Source organism: Labeo rohita, chromosome 8 (genome assembly GCF_022985175.1).
Source record: "Labeo rohita strain BAU-BD-2019 chromosome 8, IGBB_LRoh.1.0, whole genome shotgun sequence".
Taxonomy (NCBI): domain Eukaryota; kingdom Metazoa; phylum Chordata; class Actinopteri; order Cypriniformes; family Cyprinidae; genus Labeo; species Labeo rohita.
This window is the reverse complement of record NC_066876.1, coordinates 21,982,938-22,005,656: the sequence shown is the minus strand read 5'-3', so window position 1 is coordinate 22,005,656 and position 22,719 is coordinate 21,982,938. Positions and strand designations below refer to the sequence as shown.

The 22,719-nt window shown below is 35.6% G+C and overlaps 1 protein-coding gene across 3 annotated transcripts in view; it reads right to left on the bottom strand.

Annotated features, from left to right (window-relative positions):
- Positions 1 to 22,719, bottom strand: part of LOC127169804 (nephrocystin-4) — a 229,647-nt gene that overhangs the window by 63,012 nt on the left and 143,916 nt on the right. For all 3 annotated transcript variants that reach the window (XM_051117429.1, XM_051117427.1, XM_051117428.1), the window contains 2 exons: positions 14,282 to 14,337; positions 4,358 to 4,492 (listed from right to left, as the gene is read on the bottom strand). In XM_051117429.1, the coding sequence (XP_050973386.1) occupies positions 4,358 to 4,492; positions 14,282 to 14,337 (191 nt within the window). The remainder of the gene's footprint in view (positions 1 to 4,357; positions 4,493 to 14,281; positions 14,338 to 22,719) is intronic.

Genomic DNA, 22,719 nt, shown 5'->3' with positions numbered 1-22,719 from the left:
AATTTAAATCAACACACATACACAAAAAGAGAGAAAAACAAATTCAAGAGTCATTTTGGACTGAAGTTCAGCAGCAGATCCTGCAGTACAAAAACCCACAGGCTCTCATGAAGTTTTGGCTCATAAATTTTCAGTGTACGATTATCTCTCTCGGTGAGGACTCTGAAAAACACAGAGGATATTTCATCAGCAAATCTAAAAAGAGCCTCCTAAAATGTGCAAAAACATCCGTGTTTGAGGGTATTGACAGATGTTTAGGAAGCAGACAAGAATGTCAAGACAACAAAGAGGTCAACAGATCAGAGACAAACTCTGTCAGGAATCTTTCACAAAAATAACACACCACAGCCAGCAGAAACCTAACAACCAAAGGCTCTACAAGAACTTCAAGTTCTTTATGAAACGCCTGAAGACACAACTCTTCCACAAGGACTTGATCGAAAACAATTACAGCACTTTCTATACTCCTTACCTAGCTTCAGACAGCACACCCACAGGCCAACAACAGCCTGTTCATTGACCATCTGATTTATATTGCTAAAAAAAAAATTGGCAACTGTTTTCTCAATCAGGCAAGCTTTTATCTGATTGGCTGGGCTTTACACAGGTGCATAGTTTTTTTTTTTTTAATAATTTTGCCTGGAAACAAAGCTTGTGTTGACTGCTACAATGAGAGCTTTTGAAGAAGCATCGTTTTTTCAGAATTGCATATTTTGTAGCATTATTATGTCGGTAAAACAATGGACAGATATTCTGATGATTTTTTTTCTTGACAGCTAAATAGCTTAATGCAGAACGATATCGCTATGCTATTATTTTAAATGATTTGCATTTTCCCTCAGCGGTCTAATAACCTGTTATATAAACAAATAAAACACTTCTATTAAGCAAAGAAGCATTCAACTGACAGTACAGACTTTTACAAAACAGTTGCTTTAAATTGTATTAATATCTCACAATCTTGTCTGTACTGTTTTTGTTTAAATAAATGTGGCATTGGTAAACATAAGAGGCTTCTTTCAAAAAAAATCTTAAAGACCTCAAAAGTCTGAACAGTATTGTACTGTATATCATATTTACTCATGGCTTGTTCTTTTCTGGCAAACTTTTGATGAATTGCTTGTGTCGTAGGGATCCTCATTTGCATTTGTGTCTGGAAAATGAATAAATGCAGGCCTAGATGTATATGTGGCAGGCTGGTATATGCATTCAAAATCACATTTAATCATGTACACTACACACACACACACATACGGTGCAGTCTACTTAAAAAAAATGCCTGTAGCATTACAGGTGAATTCTAACATTCTGCATTTGTGTTTTAAAAGTGGTGTATCTCAAAGACTGATATTTTTAGATCAGATGAAACCAAATCTAAAAAGAATTTGAAATTCTAGCTTGAAGAACGGAACGGGAGATTCATAGACATAAAAAATGCATAGGGAATAATTTAACACCATCACAGAATCACACAGAAATTACACGCATGAAGTTGAGCATAGCAGAAATTTCCTCCCTAATCTCAGCAGAAGAGCTCATGTGTGGCACAAACAGCCTTAAACAACTGTGGAGGCGGTAACAAAGCACTTTGTATGTTTATTTACAGACTATCATATAGTCAAATGCACCGTACGACTAAAGGCAACGGCATAAACATACATGCTCCCACACATGATTAACATAATAGCTATGGATATCTTTGTGAAAATGTGTGATATGTTCCCACTCTACACAGGCTGTATCTACACTGTACTTCCATTAAAATAACAAAAGCACATTACCATTACAAACTGTTCCCAGCTTAGATTTCTTAGCATGGCTAGCAGATGCTGTGGAACAACTCTAATAATGCTCTCACTGATGGTTTTATAGTATAATACAGTATATTTTTACACAAGGTACACTAATTAATAGAATAGTACACCTCAAAATGAAAATTTGATGAGTATTTACTCACTCGCAGGCCATTCAAGATGTAGATGAGTTCGTTTCTTCAAATTTAGCATTGTATCACTTGCTCAACAATGGATCCTCTGCAGTGAATGAGCGAGTCCAAACAGCTGACAAAAACATCACAATAATCCACAAGTAATCCACAAGACTCTTTTTGTTTGTAATAAACAAATCTATCATTAAGATTTCAATCTATCATTCATTTTTTAACTTCAAATCATTGCTCATAGGTAAGATACGAGTCCTGTGTTTATAATATCATCTTCTCTAGTGAAAAAGACATCTCGTCTGAATTAGGAGTGCACAGATCATGCAACATTTGCTAGCGAAAACAGTTCATTACAGCTCTAGACAAATATGCCAATGGATTTTATTGTGAGGGTGCAACAGGGGATGGACTTTTTCACTGGAGAAAGTGCTATTATGGAAAAAGGACTACTCTACTCAAGCCCATGTCATCCAAGATGTTAGTGTCTTTCTTTCTTCAGTCGCAAGGAAATTACGTTTTTTGAGGAAAACATTCCAGGATTTTTCTCCATATAGTGGACTTCAATGGGGCTCAACAGATTAAAGGTTAAAAATACAGTTTCACTGCAGCTTAAAAGTGCTCTAAACGATCCCAGCCAAGAACTAAGGGTCTTATCTAGTGAAACGGCTGGTCATTTTCTAAAAAAATTAGCAATTTATGTACTTTTTAATCTCAAATGCTCGCCTCGTCTAGCTCTGTCATGCGCAAGCGTACTCTGTGTAATCCGGGTCAATACAGGTAGGGTATGTCTAAAAACTCCCATTTCATTTTCTCCTCTAACTTCTAAATCATCCTGCATCGCTGCAGAAGTACTGACCCAGTGTTTACAAAGTGAACGTGCAAAGAAGATCAAACGTCCTTTACAAAAAAAAGGTAAAACTGTGATGAATTTTGAAGTTGGAAGAGAAATGAGATGGGAGTTTTTCGACATACCCTAACTGTATTGAACGGGACTGCACAGAGTACGCATGCACAATGTAAAGCTAGACAAGATGACCATTTGTAGTTAAAAAGTGTATAAATATTAATTTATTTAAGAAAGTGACCGATCACTCAATAAAAATCTTGTTCTTCGGCTTGTTTAGAGCACTTAGAAGCTGCATTGAAACATTTTTAACCTTCAATTCATTGAGCACCATTGAAGTCCTCTATATGAAGAAAAAACCTTGAATGTTCTCCTCAAAAAAGTTAATTTCTTTGTGACTGAATAAAGAAAGACATGAATATCTTGGATGACATGGGGGTAAGTAAATTATCAGCAATTTTTTTTTTTATTCTGGAATTGGAGTTTATTACAAACACACTGCTTTTCACTTAAGTTAACTAATGGACTGGAGTCACATGGATTACTTGTGGATTATTATGATGTTTTAAATCAGAAGATTCCTATTCTGACGGCACCCATTCACATGTGATGTAATGCTACATTTCTGCTGCAGTTCTGATGAAGAAACAAACTCATCTACATCTTGGATGGCCTGAGGGTGAATATATTTTCAGCAATTTTAATTTTTGAGTGAACTATTTCTTTAACTCAACACATTTCCTTTGTAGCTAGTCTGGGAACTGGGATGTGATCCTCTTTTATAATGTACTCATTCCATCGTTTACCTGCAAAAGCACAATCATGTCATTGCAAATACTTGTATAATCAGGGAAACATAAAGTCTAATCTGGATTTCATATCACTACAGGAACGGTTTCGCAACATCAACCATTCAGCCTGATATTGGAAAAGTCTTATGGTACATAAAATGTTGATCATATGAATCATGAATCATATAAATGTACTGAATCAATCTGTTGGACCACTGATGGATTTAAGATGAGATGGGGAGCTGCAGTCACCTTAAATCTAATTTGCATGATTTTCCAATTTAGTGGCGTACACTTTCTGAACCAGATCAGGTTTTAAAGTTCCAGTCTATCGCTCCAGTTTTCGCAGTAAAGAAAATGTGAAAGTGGCACTTACAGTAGATCTTACGCAAGCATGAAACATTTTAACGGTGCAGCTAATTTTGTCAAACCGACAGTTAATGCTGCTCTTAGAAGTTTCATTCTGCAGTTCGATACCAAGTTTTTAGCCTACAAAATGGTATTGAACAACTGCAGTACTAACATGTTAAAAATCCATTTTAATATGAAATTCCTTCATATGAAATAGCTGCTCTCAGCAGGTTTGGTGTGGTTCTTGTGGTGCACAGGTGTCTGCTTATTAAAGTAATGCATGTGTGATGTTTTTTCCCCCCATGCCATATTATATTTTGAGTGTAGGTGTTTTATTCCTTTGCATGAATGTATCTCTGTGCTTTGTTTTAAAAGAGCATATATACATTTGTTTGAGTGTGTGTGTGGATATGTGGGTGGAAAACTTACGACATGTGACAGCTGGTGGGCCGATGCCATCGGGGAGGGAGAAAGCAGAGAGGGGAGCTGTTGTTGCCATGGAGACCCCACCGTGTGGCTCATGGTCGGGTAGCGTGAAGTCGCAACCAGCTGAGAGAGAGACAGCTGAACAACAGAGGCAGAGAAAGGAGAAAAAAGAAAGAAAAAAATTAATACATATTTATCGTACAAAACAACGGGCAGAAGCGTCTGACGGTGTGGCGATCCCCCGCAGCTGGCATCTACATAATGCCAACATCCAACCAACACAAAAGCAGGATGAAATTAGAAACCTGTTTAGATATAAATGTGACAAATCCAGCTTTGGGTGCTGCTACGCACAAGACCTAATTTCTCTTTCTTCACTTGGAGCGTAGTTTCATCGTTCCTGTTTGCCTCATGCTCCTAATTTGAGACTCTACTGTTGGCAAAAGTAACATTATACATCAATACTAATATACACAAGCACTTTCTGACGCAGTCATCGATTTCTGCCTCTTTGAGAGTCTGATATTACTCATCTCAGTTGCCAAATTTCTAATATGCACTTTTTAGTCTTGAGTTTTTGTCGTTGGACAAAAATATCCTTTTTTTAGTTTTGACATGACATATTCATTCATTTTAGTCAGTTTTATTCTTAATTTTAGTAGAAGAAAGAGAAATATATGTGCAAACTGTATTTAATATATATTATGTATTAATTAGGGCTGTCAGTCGATTAAAATGTGTAATCTAATTAATGAATCTAATTAATCACAAAAAAAAAAAATTGAAAATACCCACAAAAGATTATTTAAAGCTATTTTTGTGTTAAATGAGAAAGTATCAAGTAACATTACAAATTGAGGCTTTAGAAAGAAATATTTTATGTGATTCAGCATAAAATTTATTACACATAAACATTTAGGCTGCAACGGCTTAACGTAAACTATGGAACACAAAAGAAGATCATTTGAAAAACATCTCAGTATCTTTTCTTCATACAATAAAGTCAGTGGTAACCAAAACAGCTTTGTTACCAACAGTCTTCAAAATACCTTGCTTTATGTTCCACAAATGAAAGGTTTGAAACGATGTGAGGGTGAGTAAAAGATGACAGAATTTAATTTCTTTTTTTTTTTTTTTTAATGTTTTTATTGTTTTTAAATGAAATGCTCTAAATAAGAAACTAAATCTGCCAGCAGGTGGTGGTAAATGTCTATATGAGTCATTCATTCGATTTGATCAAATGGCTGATTCATTCAGGAATGAAGTAAATGGCTCTCTTTATGAATGGGCCTATGAATCATTGGTTCACACTATTTGTTCAAAACGCGGATTCATTCAGAAACTTAACACTGTTGTGTTGCTCGGATGTGCAGCAATTCTGCTGTGGTTTCAAAGGTAATATGTTCTCTACAAAATTAAGCAAAATCACATAATACTGTGTTTAAAATATAACACAATAACACACTTCTTATTTACTGAACTGTTGTATAAAATCACATTTTAGCTCGTGATAGATCGGGACAACTGTTGCACTGTAAAATACAAAAAACATGATTAATAATAAATAAAGTTTAATAACAGTCATAAATTTACTGTACAGAACAACAATAAAATTACAATACTAACTGATCTCTGTCAAACTAATTGCTTTGCTTTCAAACATTAAACTAAGAACTTTTATTTTAGCGTTTATTATTATAAACAATTCTCGTCACAAATTTGGTTGATGGTTGGTGCTTTGCAGTTTTTTAAAGGAGAAGTTCACTTCCAGAACAACAATTTACAGATAATGTACTCACCCCCTTGTCATCCAAGATGTTCATGTCTTTCTTTCTTCAGTTGTAAAGAAATTATGTTTTTTGAAGAAAACATTTCAGCATTTTTCTCCATATAGTGGACTGCTATGGTCCCCCGAGTTTGAACTTTCAAAATGTAGTTTAAATGCGGCTTCAAACGATCCCAAATGTGGTTGTAAATGACTGTTAGTGTATGTCAAAAAACTCCCATCTCATGTTCTCCCTCAGCTTCAAAATTGTCCTATATCGCTGTTTTACCTTTTTTTGTTAAGGGTGTTTGATCTTCTTTGCATGTTCACTTTGCATAGACTGGGTCGGTACTTCTGCAGTGATGGAGGATGATTTTGAAATGATTTTTGAAGTTGAGGGAGAAAATATGATTGGAGTTTTTTGACATACCCTAACTGTCTTGAGCCAGAATACACAGAGTTCAGGCAGAGCAAGACAAGATGAACGTTTGAGATTAAAAAGTATTTAAACTTTTTTTTTTTTCCATGAAAATAACCGATCGTTTTGCTAGATAAGACCCTTCTTCCTCGGCTGGGTTTGTTTACAACTGCATCTGGGATCGTTTGAAGTCGCATTTAAACTGCATTTTGGAAGTTCAAAAACGGGGCACCATATCAGTCCATTATATGGAGAAAAAATGCTGAAATGTTTTCCTCAAAAAACAATTTCTTTGCGACTGAAGAAAGAAAGACATGAACATCTTGGATAACAAGGGGGTGAGTAAATTATCTGTAAATTTTTGTTCTTGAAGTGGACTTCTCCTTTAAGGAAACCTATTATTATGCCCATTTGTACAGTCTCAATGCGTTTTAAAGCCATATAGTTTAAATTTCAGATATACGGTTTTCTGAACGCACATCTGAAGCACACGCACAGAAAGCAGCTGTCACACGGCATGCGAGTATTAAACTAAGTTTTCTTTCATCTCTTACTGTGCTTAAACTGTCAAACACACAAGCTTATGTTAAAAACACATGAGTTGCCAAAACAGTCTGTTATGTCTGTGAAGGAAGCTGGGAAAGAAATCGCAAGTTTGCATTAGATCTGTGTGGCAGCAGCGTAATATAAATATAGAATATAAAATATATATATAAATAAATCCACTGCTCTCTTGTCTTCTCTGAGGCTGGGATGCTAAATAGTGTTCTGTGTTCGTCTTTTGCCATGGCGCTAGAACTAGTACACCGTTGTCACTTTTGCAAAAACAGAATGGTGACGACTCAGAGAAAGGTGATCCGAGCTCAGAGAAAGGTCACAAGTTTGCATCCCTGTATTAAAGCAAGCAATAACATATCACATTGGAATCATAAAAAGCACTCTGAATGAAGACATTAAGGCTGTGGTGCTTTCAATCAGATTTAGTCAGATATTACTGTTTGAAAGACTTGCTCCAGTGCTAATGCTCAGAGATCTGTACTGACTTTAACATGCATCAGTTGCTGATGTAAAGCACCTCTCTGCCCTTAAGAAAGGCTGATGGATTCACAGGCTGTGTGATGTGATCTGTGTAGCACAGGACTGGATGACTGAGATGGGGTCAGTGGTGTTAAACTCATGACTCAACTGCCTCCAGTACAGCCTAAATCACTGACAGCCAGTAGAGCCTAAAAGCATTTCTCCACTGACCCCAATGCAGCATAAATTTATGACTCACTGACCCCAATAATGCCTAAACGCATGACTACAGTGAGCCCAAAACTCACTGTGGCCAGAACTGACTGATCAACTAACCGCATAACAGGAATTTAGACCTCGGCTTTCCAACTGAGGGTTTACAAACCCCTTGAAACTTTGTAATGCACCACTTCAACCAAAAGAATTTGGTATAAAAAAAAATGTTACAGTAAATGAATATATTTTGTAATATTATATTTTAAAATGTATTTTACTTTAATGAGACCAAAGACTGCCCGTTAGATTTACCCAAAAAGAATCTCATGTTTTACCACTTCAGAGACATCAGAGTCCGCTGCAAATTCCAGAAGATCTGGCTTCTCTCAGTGGGTTAATGAGGGCTGAACAGCCGCTGAAGCCCTGGAGCTCAGATCTCAAAAAATGTTAAAGCAAATTTTCAAATAGACATTATCTTTATTAACAAACCGCATATTTGAAGTCTAAACAAGTACATTCCCACCTAAAAAAAAAACTTCTTAAAACTACATTCCGTGACACAATAAACTATTATTTATAAAATGAAAGTAAATTTGGGCATCTGCCATGGCACCCACTGTGAGAAATACTGCAAGTGGAGTGATATAGTGCCAGCTGTGGTCCGATTTCCCTGAAACTTTGCATGCTTGTTTAGAATCACCTGTCACATGTGCTCAGGTTTCGTGAAGTTTTGAGTTTTTGTTTAGGCTTTATAGGCTTTTGGGTATATTTGGACAGACCCCTTTTCTAAAGGACCCAGTTACAGCTTCCCAAAGGGTAAATTTCAACATGTTTTTGATAATTATTGACCTAGATAGTCCAGAGACTTTTCCCCAAACTGAGTCAAGTCAAGTCAAGTCACCTTTATTTATATACCGCCTTTAACAATACAGAATTGTGACAAGGCGGCTGTACAGTATTAAATAGGAAACAGTACATCAACAATGCCAAAGGCAACAGTTTAGGTAAACAGTTTAACACTCACATTTTAGGTAAAGGTAGTTAATCAAAAACAATAAAATAAAATGCAATATTGTGTTAAGAGAAAGTGTCCCCAACTAAGCAATCCAGAGGCGACAGCCTAGGACTAGTGAAAAACGAGTGAAAAACCTAGGACTAGTTCGCAAAAGTAGGTTTTTCACATCTTCTCAAACATTTAAAAAATGGTTTGATTGACAACAGTGGTTCTAGAGGGAAAGTTGTTGGGAACGAGGGGGTCTATCATACAATACGAATATTGTGTGTATTTGCAGAAAAAACACGCAATGTACAATCGTTTACGTCCTCATAAAATTCGATACCAGTGGCCGATTTCTTTCAAATTTCTCACAGACACTTTGAGGCTGTTCGGATTTCGTTCCGATTGGCCTCTGTTAACCTTGTCTAATAGGTGCCCAAATTTCTCAGTTTTTTTGAGATACGCAAATGTCCCCATAGACACTTGTGGCACTATGGACCAATACCGTACACAGCGATTTTCATGTTGATAGAAAAAATGTTTGTTTTCTTATAGTGCCAACAAGTAGCTAATCTCCACGATTTTTTTCCTGTGATCTCACCTTAAGCTTTTACATAAGTGTGCCTAAAAGTGGCCCAGCCCCCTTTGAACATTTTTGTGTCCCTTTGCCACGGTGAGTCGAAAGTTAAACTTTTTTTTTTTATAATTATTGATAGTCACTCTCCAGAGAATCTTTCTGCACTGGTTTGGTTCCAATCGGGCGAAAACCCTAGGACTAGTTTGCAAAAGTAGGTATTGCAAAAAATGCAAAATACCCCAAATTTCTCACGATTGAATCTGAGGCATGTTTTTTTTCCCGGCATGAGCTAAGGATTCCAATGACATAAGACTTGCGACTGATGCTTTAGGAGTTATGAGTGATTTCGTACTTTCGATCGCTGTAGCGCCCCCATCAGGCCAATTGGGGTGAGTTGTAGGCAGTGTGAGTACTACCATCCCTCCAAATTTCAAGTGTCTATGACTTACGGTTTGGTCCGCACGATCAGTTTTACCTGGAAATCACTCATCTGTGACCATTCTAACAATTACAATAGGGTTTCAGTGCTATGCACTTGAACCCCTAAAATATATATATATATATATATATATATATATATATAGGCTGAGAATCCCTGATTTACTTGAATAGCAACAATATTTGTGATCCTCCTCAGACAGCAGACAAAAAAACAAATCACTCTCACTACAATGAGTTATTACACCCATCACTACGAAAACAGAAGTAAGAAAACAGAGGGAGAGGAAAGAAAGATCCACATGACAGCAGAACTACTGACAGACAGAGTGCCAACAAAAAAGGCACAAGGTTAGAATAAAAATCACGCACGTCGATATTCACAAAGCCAGCTCTTGTTTGACATACACTCACTTTCATGCATACTAAAAAACATAAAATCAATAACAGAGGCATAGCGGTGTCTGAATAAGGAGAGAGAGAAACAGATAGAGAGTGTGAGACAAAGGCTCTTTTTAAAAAGCATTAACTATAAATAGAGGGCGAGTGCATGCATCCAAAGCAAGCGTTTTAACTCACTAACTCTGAAATAAAGTGCATAGGATGTGAGGAGGATCACTGGCGGTATTATTCAGTACTTGTGCATTAAAGAACGCGATAAGTCAGAAATGCAACAAGGTACTGTACACCTGAACATCACACCCAATGTACTTGCTGAACATGAGCATTATTAGAGCAGAACAGTGAGAGAATTTTTCCAAAAATAGATGGCTGAAGAAAGCTTACTAGATTCTGGAGCAGTTGTGATATATCCATTTAAAATGAAACACATCAAATTAAATGTGTGTGAAACATTTATGAAACCCACTCAGTGGTTGATATTAGATAACAATGCATGCTTCACAAGATGCAGAATGACTAAACAAGTCTGTGCATGCCACTCTGATTCCACGTGTGTGAGTGAAAGAGAAAATGTGAGAATGAGACGGAGCAGCTCATCAATCAGAGAGATGTGCCACAGCCTTGACAGCCTTTTCAGACCAAGTGAGGGACTCAGGCTTTATAGAACAAACACAAGCAGCAGGGTCGCTTGAAGAAAAAAAAAAAACTTGAATCAACCTTTCCAAATTGGTGTCCCTCTAAATTAGTGCCGTAGCAAAATCGATGCGGACCAGATCCATCCTTCCATGCTGTGGAGCCTAGGAAGTGTCACTGGATATTTTAAAGGGTCCTTAAGGTCTGACAGCATCTGCTTTGTTTGCTTTTGTTTTGCTGAAGTGTTAAATCAGGCTTCACTGAAGAGAGAGAAGGTCTGAGCAATTTGGATTCAACACATTTGTGTTTGCGAGCCAACAAAATCGTTTTATACAGACAGGGAAACTTGCAATACACCATCTGAAAATGGAGGTAGTTTATCCAGCTATTAAAGTGCAAATAAAGACCTAACTGCATGTATACAATGTTTATCACTAAACTTGTTTTTAACTTTGTATTTGCAGTAACTCTTAGAGCTTAAAACATTTGTACATGTAGCTTATTATTATTATTATTAGTTTACTATTTTTAAATTTTTATACTTGTGAAGCACTTTGGTCAACTCTGTAGTTATTAAATATGCTGTAGTTATTAAATAAAACTGTGTTGAGCTGAAAGAGTTGAGGTGAAGACTTGAGGTTGCAGTCCGTGCTGGCTGTGATACAAATAAATACTGTGGTTCTGCAAAATGATGGCCAAAAAAATCTTTATATTGAATTAAACTTGTGGGTTGCATGCAAAAACAAACGACCAGAGTAATCTGATTCACAAAACAAATAATTCTTACGAGCCAGATTTTTTTAGTCAATCAGAAATACACAGCGCAACCAGTGTAGCCCAATTCCCCAAATCAAATCGAGATAAAAAACCAGAATCAAATCGAATCAAAACTGAACCAAATCAAATCACATTGAATTAAATAAAAAAAGAAGAATCAAATCAAAACTGAAAGAAATCACATGGAATAAAACAAAAAACAGAACTTAAACCAAAATCAAACTAAAATCTGAATCAAAGAGATTAAGTCTAATTGAATCTAATTGCATTGCACTGAATCAAATCAAATTAAATCAACACTGAATCAAAATCAAATCAAACTCAATCACACTGAATCAAAAAGAATCAAAACTTCATAAAATCCAATCACACAATTAAAGCAAATAATAAAAAAGAATCAAATCAAAATCGAATCAAAACTTAAAGAAATCATATGGAACTGCATTGAAACTAATCAAAGCAGAATAAAACAGAATAAAATCAAAACAGAACTTAATCAAAATCAAATAAAAATCTGAATCAAATCACATAAAATTGAATCAAGAGATCGATCAAAATTGTATCATATCTAACTGAATCTAACTGCATTGCACTGAATGAAATTGAAATCAAATTATATAAAAACTGGATCAAATCAAAGCCAATCACACTGAATCAAATTAAAGCAAAATAGAATCAAATCAAAACTTAAAATAAAATCAATTCACATTGAATTAAAACAAATAAAAAATAAATAAATCTAAACTAAAATAAATCACATGGAATTGCACTGAAATTAAAGCAAAACAGATTAAAATCAAAATAAAACAAAATAATAAAAAAATCAAAATAAAATTACATCAAATAGAATAAAGAGATTGGATCAAAATCAAAATCTAATATATCATATAAAATCTAATTGAATCTAAGTGCATTGCACTAAATCAAATCAATTTAAATCAAAACTGAATCAAATCAAACCCAATCACACTGAATCAAATTAAAGCTAAACAGAATCAAATCAAATCAAATCTTACTAAAATCACACTGAATTAAAAAAAAAAATAATCAAATAAAAAATTCAGGCTTGAACCTGAGGCTCGGCTTGAGCTCAGAGTTCAAACTAGAGGAACTACCTAGAGGAAGAATAACAAAACTAGGAGAAGTGAAGGAATGCCAGAAGAATTGACGCTGGGATGGTGCAATGAGTGCTGCTTATATACTGTACGCTTGTAATGATGATTGACAGGACTGCATGATTAGGCTCCTCCCGAACCTATGCTTGGAACTTCATAAAAGTCAAAAATGAATCAAATCAAAACCAATCACACTGAATCAAATAATATAGAGCAAAATGGAATCAAATCAAAATCATAATTGTATTAAATAAAATACAAAAATAACTTTATAACTTCATAAAATCAGATCAAATCAAAGCAAAACTGTGTCAAATCAAATTGAATCAAACTGCACTGAACCGAATCAAATCAAATCAAATCAATATAGCTGCAAGCAGTGATTACCAGGGTTCAAACATTTTAGGCCATTTAAACACATAAGAAAAAAGACATAACATATTATTTAGCAAGCCTTTAACCAAATAAATAAATGATTTCAAAAAGCATTTTTGGGAAATACAAGTAATTTGCCATAGAAATATGATGTTTTTTTAACATTTATGACTGTTTTAACAGCAGCTGTGTTCCGATCTCCCTAAAATCCTGTCGCATGTGCTCACCAAGTTTCGTAAGGTTTTGAGTTTTCATTTAGGCTTTATAGGCGTTTTGGTATATTTCCCAAAAATTTCAGCAGGGTGACAGACAGATCCGAGGTGTGCGTTTTGTCTGGTGTGAACCAAGGATTCCAACGACATATGACACTTGGGAGTTATGAGCGATTTCATACTTTTGATCGCTGTAGCGCCCCCGTCAGGCCGACTGGGGGGAGCCTTGTTGACCTTGTAGATGGTGTGAGTACTACCATCCCTCAAAGTTTCAAGTCTCCACGAATTATTGTTTGGTCTGGCCGATCAGTTTTACGTAGAGATTGCTGATCATTGGCCACTCCAACAATTACAATAGGGTTTCAAATCTACATGCTTAAACCCCTAAAACCTTTTCTTTTAAAATCAGGGGTGTCCAGTCCTGCTCCTGGAAGGCCGCTGTCCTGTAGAGTTTAACTCCAGTCCTAATTTAAACACACTGGAAAAGTGTGTTTTTGGCAGTCTGAAATCAAAGTCTGCGGGTCGCTGACCATTCAAAAGGCAGGACTGAACAGTCCTGCTTTAAAATGAACAGACCAAAAATGTTTTCTTGGTATATTCATACACCTCATACATCAGCATTTGAACAGATGTTGTGAGCCTCTTGAGTCTCTGTAAGAAGTGAAACTGAACACAGTGTTCTTTCTGAAGAATAGTGGTACATTCTCCATTCTGGCCTTCAATACCTCTTTCTTCAGTTTGCAAACCTCCCTGAGACTTCATGGTGCTTTCATGGTGCAATGCTGCCGAAACTCACAGAAACCTGCACCGGGTCAGCAGAACATGGCGATAAGGCCTCTCTGATTCTGTCCAGGGCGGATTTTCAGAGACATTACAACATCACAGTCAGGATACAGCAACTGCTGCCATTCTGGTGACACTGAAAAAACTGCACCCTGGGAGAGAGCAGGAGAGTTTTAGCGTGTGATGATTTCAAGTGACTTACCGCTGGGCCGCGTGGAGACTGCAGCGTGGAAGCCGTCGGCTCCAAGATGCGTTCGTCTGAAAGTCAAGTAAATAAAATAAAAATTAGAGCACTTTAAACACTCACTTCCTCCTCAACTGTTTGAACTGAAGTATCACCTTCACAACAGGCTTCTAATTGAGCTAAATAATAGCATACGTTGAGTTAAACTGTCAAATACTGTTACAGCGGCAGCTGTGGTCCGATCTCCCTAAAATTTTGCATGCTTGTATAAAATCTCCTGTCGCATATGCTCACCAGGTTTTGTCAGGTTTTGAGTTTTTCATTTAGGCTTTATAGGCTTTTGGGTATATTTCGATGGCCCCTTTTCTATACAACCCCTTCCCAAAGGGTAAATTTTAATATTTTTTTAAATTACTGACCTGTACTGCAGTGTTTTTTTTCCCAGATTGAGTGAAAATCCTAGGACTAGGTCACAGAAGTCGTTTTTTTTATGTCTTATTACATTTTCTGAAATTTGTTCTAAACATTTGTTCTGAACCTGTTGCCGGAGAGAGTAGAAGAGTTTTAGCGTGTAATGACAATGGCTGTGCATTCATTTGTCATTGAAGTCCACAAGTTCACAGCAAATTATTATTCCAGTTTACACAAGATTACGTCATCGAAATGTGGACTCTGAGGACTGCTAAGGATCTGGGTGGCATTTGTGACAGGGCTTTAGGCTACCTGGCCAATACTCATTTGCATTCATGGTGTAAAGACAGCCTGAACGACCCACCGAATGAATCACATTTGTCACGTAAGCCTGGCAGCGGTACAAAGGGCCTGGACTGGGCGAGAGATGAGGTTAAAGTCACAGTGAACAGAACATCATTCCCTCGGTCAGATAATGAGGTCAGCTCTATATGCCACTACAAATGACCTCACACAGAGACCCGGTTTATACCCAGAATTAACATCAGCCTCTAAAAGGGATACAGGGAATTGTGCAATCTGATCATTTAAATAAGATTTAAAATGCGTATGACCACTTACTACCTTTTTAGGCCATGAATGTGTCAGTTGCACTGCTGTCAATGCAGAGTCAGAAAGCTCTTGGATCTTAATTTGTGTTCCGAAGATGAATGAAGGTCTTACAGGTTTGGAACAACATGAGGTTGAGTTGCCAGGCATAACTGACAATCTTCTTTTCTGGCCACCTGTGATCAGATCACCCAAGACGGATGTTTAACTGTGGGTGTAAACAGGGCCAAGTATGAGGAAACCGAATGACAGATTCTCATTTTCAACGAATGCTGCGCATTTGTGCTCCTTTATCTGATCTAAACCTCTCTAAACACAATTACCAGATGCTTGGATGAGAAGGCCATAAGCTGCCTTATGTTAAACCAGACACTTTTTATGACTCACTCTTGTTTTCGGTAACTGATTTTTATAAGATAAGCGGCTGACAAGTGTGAAATCCTGTGAGAGTCTGAAATTGGGCGCTTGGGATTTGACACCAACAGAAGTGATGTAACTCTAACAGAATGTGCTAAACCATCTGTGCTTATGGGACATGGGAGAACAAATAAGTGTACATTAATCAATTCTTCCTTAGAATTAGGAGTGAAGCCAAAACTAAAAATGTCCATATCTGCTTTAGGGGCTACAAGGAGTTGCTCTGTAATGTTCTGGGTTTTTATTGAATGTCAGGCCCTTGATATGTCCATCCATTAAGTGTAAAACCCCTGGTTAACGGGCCTGAGGGGGTTTGCGCTTCAGGCTATTGTGACTTCCCAAAACCCTGACTGAGTAAATGTTCTGGATGGATTTTTATTTAAGGAGAACATCCTCTCAGCCACCCTGGTGTGCTTTGTCAGCTGGTTTTTCACCTCCCTGTCTGGAACAACAGATATCAAACCTGCCTGGTGATTTTTTTTTTTTTTTTTTTTTTTTTTTTTTTTGAGTTTGTGAAGGGAACATTAATGATTTATCTGTCTGATAATCAGATGGATGTGACAAAAGACTCTAATTAACCTGCTTGACTCCAAGGGTGCTTAAATTGAATATTTTGAAGCTCATTTAAAGGGCATCAAATATTGGAATGACATGTTTGTTTGACTGTACTGTACTTAATTTTATATAATTTTCTATTTATTTTATGCTCGGTTTTATAATCCTAGATTTGGCTAACGTGTTGTTTTTAAATGAGCTATATAATTGTGATGTTAGTCAGTAAAACTGTCCCTTAGGCTCAGAAAGATGAAATTATTTTAACATTACATAATAACGTTACAAAAGCATCAAAACATTTAACATTAAAAAAAAAAAAAAAAAAAAAAAAAAAAAAAAAAAAACCTAATTTAAACTGTACATTACAGTACATCTGCAACTTGCCACCTTTACTACTGTTCAAAAGTTTGGGGTTGGTAAGATTTTTGAAAGAAGAAAACGAGTAAAAAATGAAATATTTTTACAATTTATGATAACCATTTTCCATTTTGATATACTTTTAAATGTAATTGATTCTAGTGATTGCAAAGCTGACTTTCAGCATCATTCCTCCAGTCTTCACTATCACATGATCCTTCAGAAATCATTCTAATATGCTAATTTGCCACTCAAGAAACTTTTCTTCTTATCAATTCTAAAAACTACTTTGCTGCTTAATATTTTTATGGAAACAATGATACATTTTTCCCAGGATTATTTATTTATTTATTTGCTGAATAAATAGATTAAAAGAACAGCATTTATTTGAAATAAAAACACTTTCGTAGCTTTATAAATGTCTTTACTGTCACTTTTGATCAACTGAATGCATCCTTGCTGAATAAAAGTATATCCACTGTAAGTATATAAAAAATATATACACTGCTGTTCAAAAGTTACAGTCTTTTCTGCTCATCAAGGCTTCATTTATTTGATTAAATATTGCTAAAATAAATATTGATAGTATTTTTTTATTTTAAAATAATTTAAAATAGAAACTGTGATGCAAAGCTGAATTTTCAGTATCATTACTCCAGTCTTCAGTGTCACATGATCCTTCAGAAATAATTCTATTATACTGATTTATTATTATTGTTGGTAACAGTTGTTCTGCTTATTTATTTTTTTCTGCTTATTTTATTTATTTTATTTATTCATTTATGGAAGCAGTGATACTTCCTAAGATTAATAAAACGTTAGAAAGAACAGCATTTATTTAAAATAGAAATCTTTTGTAACAATATACAGTACACAACCGTTCAAGTTTGGGGTCAGTAAATTTTTTCTTTTTTTTAAATAAATTAAAAATGTGTTTAATTGATTTAAAAAATCAATTAATAGTAAAGACTTATCTTGTTAGAAAAGATGTCTATTTTGAATAAATGCTGTTCTTTTAAACTTTTTATTCATCAAAGTATCCTGAAAAAAAGTATCACAGGTTCCAAAAAAATATTAAGCAGCACAACTGTTTCCAACATTGATAATAAATTAGCATATTCAAATGATTTCTGAAGGACTGTGTGACACTGAAGACTGCTAAATAAATAAATCAAGTATATTACAATACAAAACTTTTATTTTAAATTGCAATTTCATAATATTACTTTTTTCTGTATTTTTGATCAAATAATTGTAACTTTGATTAGCATAAGAGACTTTCTTAAAAATCTTCCTGATCTCAAACTTTTGAACAGCAGTGCATATGACTCCAAACATTTAAACAGGAGTGTATTCCAAATCAAATCCATAAAGCCCAGACACTAGTATGGAAGCTAGCTATTAAATGCTTCGTATATTCTAAAATTAATTCCATGCACTCTCCAAACGACACTAAAATAGCATCCTCTATACATGATTGCACATCAGGCACAGTTGCTGTCCTGGAACTGTCACGGAGAACATCCAGAGATGTGTCAGCGTGTGTGGTGGCTTGGTTTCCTTGCTGAGTGAAGGTGACCACACTGTTGGGTGACAACATGTCTCTCAGTAATGCTTCCGTCTGATGCTCAATCTGTTTCTGCTGCATGTGTGAACTCATCACCCCATCCAACACACTTCCTCTCTCTTTCTCTCACACACTTTCTGACTGTCTTACACCCTCCCTCTCATTTACACTTCCTCTCCTTTCTTCGCGCCCTCTTATTCCTGCATGTGTAACTTTCACTCTCACCTTTTTAATCAAATTTGGGGAGTTTTTTTGGAGAAACTCCAAAATGCAATACATTTCTTCTCATTAATCCTGATCTGACAGAACAATAGACGGAAAGACAAGCGATGACCAATTACCTCACATCTCGTTTTCTTTCTGACAGCGAACTACACTCAGAAATCACAAATCAAATGCTGAACTTAAAAAAAAAAAAAAAACGAAAAAGATACACCCATATTTACAGTTTGATCGGCAGCGTCAGCTACTTCCAAGCATTTAGACAGAAATGAGATCTCCGGAGACAGAGCCAATCAACTCCTGATTGACTTCCTGCATAATGCGGACGGACAGGCTGCCACGTCGGCGGCGATTCACACGGGCTAATCGAACCGCTGACATGTGCACTTCGAAAACGGCCCTCATAAACACGCATGGGTGTTCTCAGGACTATGCATTCATTCTAAATCATGCATTTGTAAATACTGTGCACGATTGGCTAAAGGGCAGAATCTCAGGCGATCTTTCTGCGTTTGATCAGCGTTCATCGGTAGTAGACAGAATAACCAACATCAAAGAGAGAAATGAACACATTCTGATCATCGCTGCCTGTGTTTTGCACTCTTCTGTTCCGCTCTCTGGCTCTTTGACAGTTAGCACACATCAAAACAATGCATGTTTATGCTGTGAAGAGATTTTTATATCAAAATACCAGATTAATATGCAAAGACAACTATGAATAAGCCACCTGAATAGTATTAAAACACTGCCAAGCTGTAGGTTATGTCAATATTTATGAAGAGATCTCAGACACATAGGTAGCAATAGAAAGATGGTAAGGTGTTTGAAGATTCATGCATGTTGGGAGTCCATACTTTAGAAAAGAGAGAGAGAAAGAAATTATAGACTTGGCTGAGTGCCTGGCCCTCAGGCCAGAAGCTTCATCCCTCTTTGCCCAAGAAGGTAGAGCTCAAGTGAGGAGGAGTTAAAAGAAGCAAGAGTGAAAGAAGAAGACAGCGAGCATATGCTACTGTCTTCTTTCATTCTGCCCCTGACTATATGACTTGGCAAAAACTGAGACATTTAAATTGACCGGAGCACATTTTACCCGCACAGCACTGCAGATGTCATGCTGGTGGGTCAGACCCCCAACCTCCAAACATATCCCACCCACCAGGAGCTGATCTCTATCTGAAACTGTGATATGTGAGATATGCAAAAACTCCCTTTTAATTGGAAGGCAGAGATTGTGACGGAGAAGTTATTAGTAGTAATTAATTTTGTAATTATTTCCCCCCAACATATTAGGGGGTGATTCATTTGGGCATGACAATTCTATTCCCAAACTATTCAGGATGAAATCCACAACAATTTATAACAAAAATGTCAAATTAATGAGTAATAATTCTGGCTATGGGAAAACAGTACATAATACTTGACAACTTTAACAGCCAAGGACAAAAAGGCTGAATAAGATGTATTCAAATATGCAGGGCTCTATGCTTATTTTTCATATTTAGGAGCACTTGTGCTCCTAACTTAAAAAAATTAGGAGCAGAGTCAAAATTTTATAATAAAACCCTTTTAATCAATAATAAAAACATTTGAACAAAAATGAGCCTTAACCATTACGAGGTGAGATTTGACTCCTTCAAATGATTTACAGGGGAATTTAGTTTTTACCTTGTGTAATGGCATTTTTCTAACTTCATTAAAAGTATGTCATCTTTTATGTCATTTTTTTTTTTATTATATTTTTTAAGCTTTTTAAAACTTCTAATTAAAACAACAGAATAAGACATTACCAAGCCAAGTTACCAATCAAATGAAATCAGTTAAATTAACCAAATTAATTAACAAATTAATTAACAAAATTAATTTGTACTACAGAGGTGGCAAAAAAGAACAAAAAAGTGGCTTGTAGGTGTATTTTCATACATTTAATGAGGCTCAGAGGTGGCGTGAGTGAAATCAAATCCATAAATTCATGTTGATATTAATGTTTTAAATATAAAATTTTGAATACAGAAAATTATTTAAATAACTGAAAAGATGCTTTAAAAAACGAAACTAAATCTGCCAGTAGGTGGCTGCAAGCCACGGATTTCATTACTGAATCATATCATTCATTTGATTCGTTTCGAACGGCTAATTCATTCAGGAAAAAAGCAAGTGACTGTCTTTATGAATAGAAAATTGAATCATTGGCTCACTAGATTTGTTTAAAAATGCAGGTTCATTTATAAATTAAAAATGGAGATGAGCAGTGTCTCAGTTGTGACTTGTTTCATACTATTTTTGATGAAAAAATAGAGCAAAATCAGGCAATATAGTGTTATAGTCAGAAAATGTAAGTCACTTAATATTAACTTCTTGTTTATTTAACTGTTGTATTAAATCAATATCTCATTTACAAACCTTTAAAATCATTAAAAGCTGTCACTCACATGGAATACGCATGGAATACTTACATGGAATAACCGTTATATAAAAGCAATAAGACCCATGAAGCCGTGGTTTACAGTAAATTTATAACAGCTAAGGGGCATTGTTTGGCATGACATGAAGCTTCTTGGGGCATATTGCTTTATACTTCCACCACACAATGTAGTTCCTCTGAAACAGTTGTCGTTGTAACAAAGTGGATTCGAACACGGGATGCCCGGAGCGCAATGGCGCTGTATGTCAGCGTGCTGCCCACAAGGCTATCGGTGCTGACAGCTGTTATAAATTCACTGTAAACCACGATTTCATGGGGCTTACCGGTTTTATAAAATGGTTATTCCATATGCATAGTAAGGTTTCACAAACTAAAACAGAATTAAAAGTGTGCGAATAAAGTGTAATGATATTAACAAAAACATTATTCTTCTGCCAAACAATGTAGTTGCAACAAAGTGGCTGCTAAGCAAAACAAAGGTGTATGATGATGGAGTAATACAGCTTTTAATGCAGCTCAACCAATCAAAATCAAGAACCGGAACTATCCGTTTTATAAAAAAAATTTTACAATTAAAAACAACAACTGTTTTCTATTTTAATATTCACCTTTTTCCTGAGCAACCAGTGAGTGACGCCATGAAGTACTTAATTAAGGACTTAGAAAATGTTTACTTGTCAGTGCACCACAAATCAAACTGCACTATTTGCTTCTTAACCTTAAATGCCTCTTCTGCATATTATCATGAACAGTTATTATGTAAAGTACTTGTATAGTTTGTCTTAGGATATGTGTATGTATAGTCAATTATTTATAGTATATGTATAGTTAGATTACCGCTTTCAGTAAGTTAGCTATGTATAGGTTTAAAAAATTGTTCCTGCGTCTAGTGTATGTATGTTTATATTTATGTTTATTTACGTAGCACCGTGGTCCTGCGAGACATAACATTTCGTTCCACTGTATGTCCACACATGTAGCTGAATGACAATAAAGCTTGACTTGACTTTCTAACCCAAAAGGATTCTAACTTACGTTTGTGTGATTTTGTGTTCCGGTCTACACAGAAATCAATGTTAAACCGTGGTAAAAACGTTTGACTGAATTGAAACTTTTTCAATATAACTACATATAAAAATGTGCACAGGTTTAACGTTATATTATCTGCTCAGAAAATATGTTAATTTGACTCCTGACTTTCGACACCAGAGACCGGAAATGTAAAGCACTGCTCAGGCAAGAGGTCTGTGTTCAGAAAAAGGTAGATATTTGTAATTTACTCCTGTGAAGGCATTTTTAGCAGCCATTGCTTGAATGATCTCACAATGCTGAAAATATTTTTGTGGTAACCATGACACGTTTGTTTTTTCAAGATTTTTTTATGAATAGAAAGTTCAAAAAATTATTTTGAATAGAAAACTTTCATAACTTTATAAATGACTTTGCTGTCACTTTTGATAAAGAATAAGAATCTGACTTTAAGAACTTTTGGGAGATCTTCCTATTGTTAATTCATGATAATTTTCTCACCCCAATGTCATCCAAGATGTTAATGTCTTTCTTTTTTAAGTCGAAAAGAATTTAAGGTTTTTGAGGAAAACATTCTAGCATTTTTCTCCATATTGTGGACTTCAATGGGGATCAAAGAGTTGAAGGTCCAAACTGCACCCATTGAAGTCTACTACATGGAGAAAAAATATGAAAAATTATAATTTCTTTTTGATTTCTTTTCAAATTATTATGACTTTTTTAATCTGGAAGTGAACTAATCCTTTAAAAAAGCCAGCAAAACAAACTGGTTTGCACACCATGAGATTGACAGGTGTGATACTCCAAAGCACTGTAACCCTGAACTTTAGATGCCTATTTATATTGCACATTGGAATTACAAATTTAAGA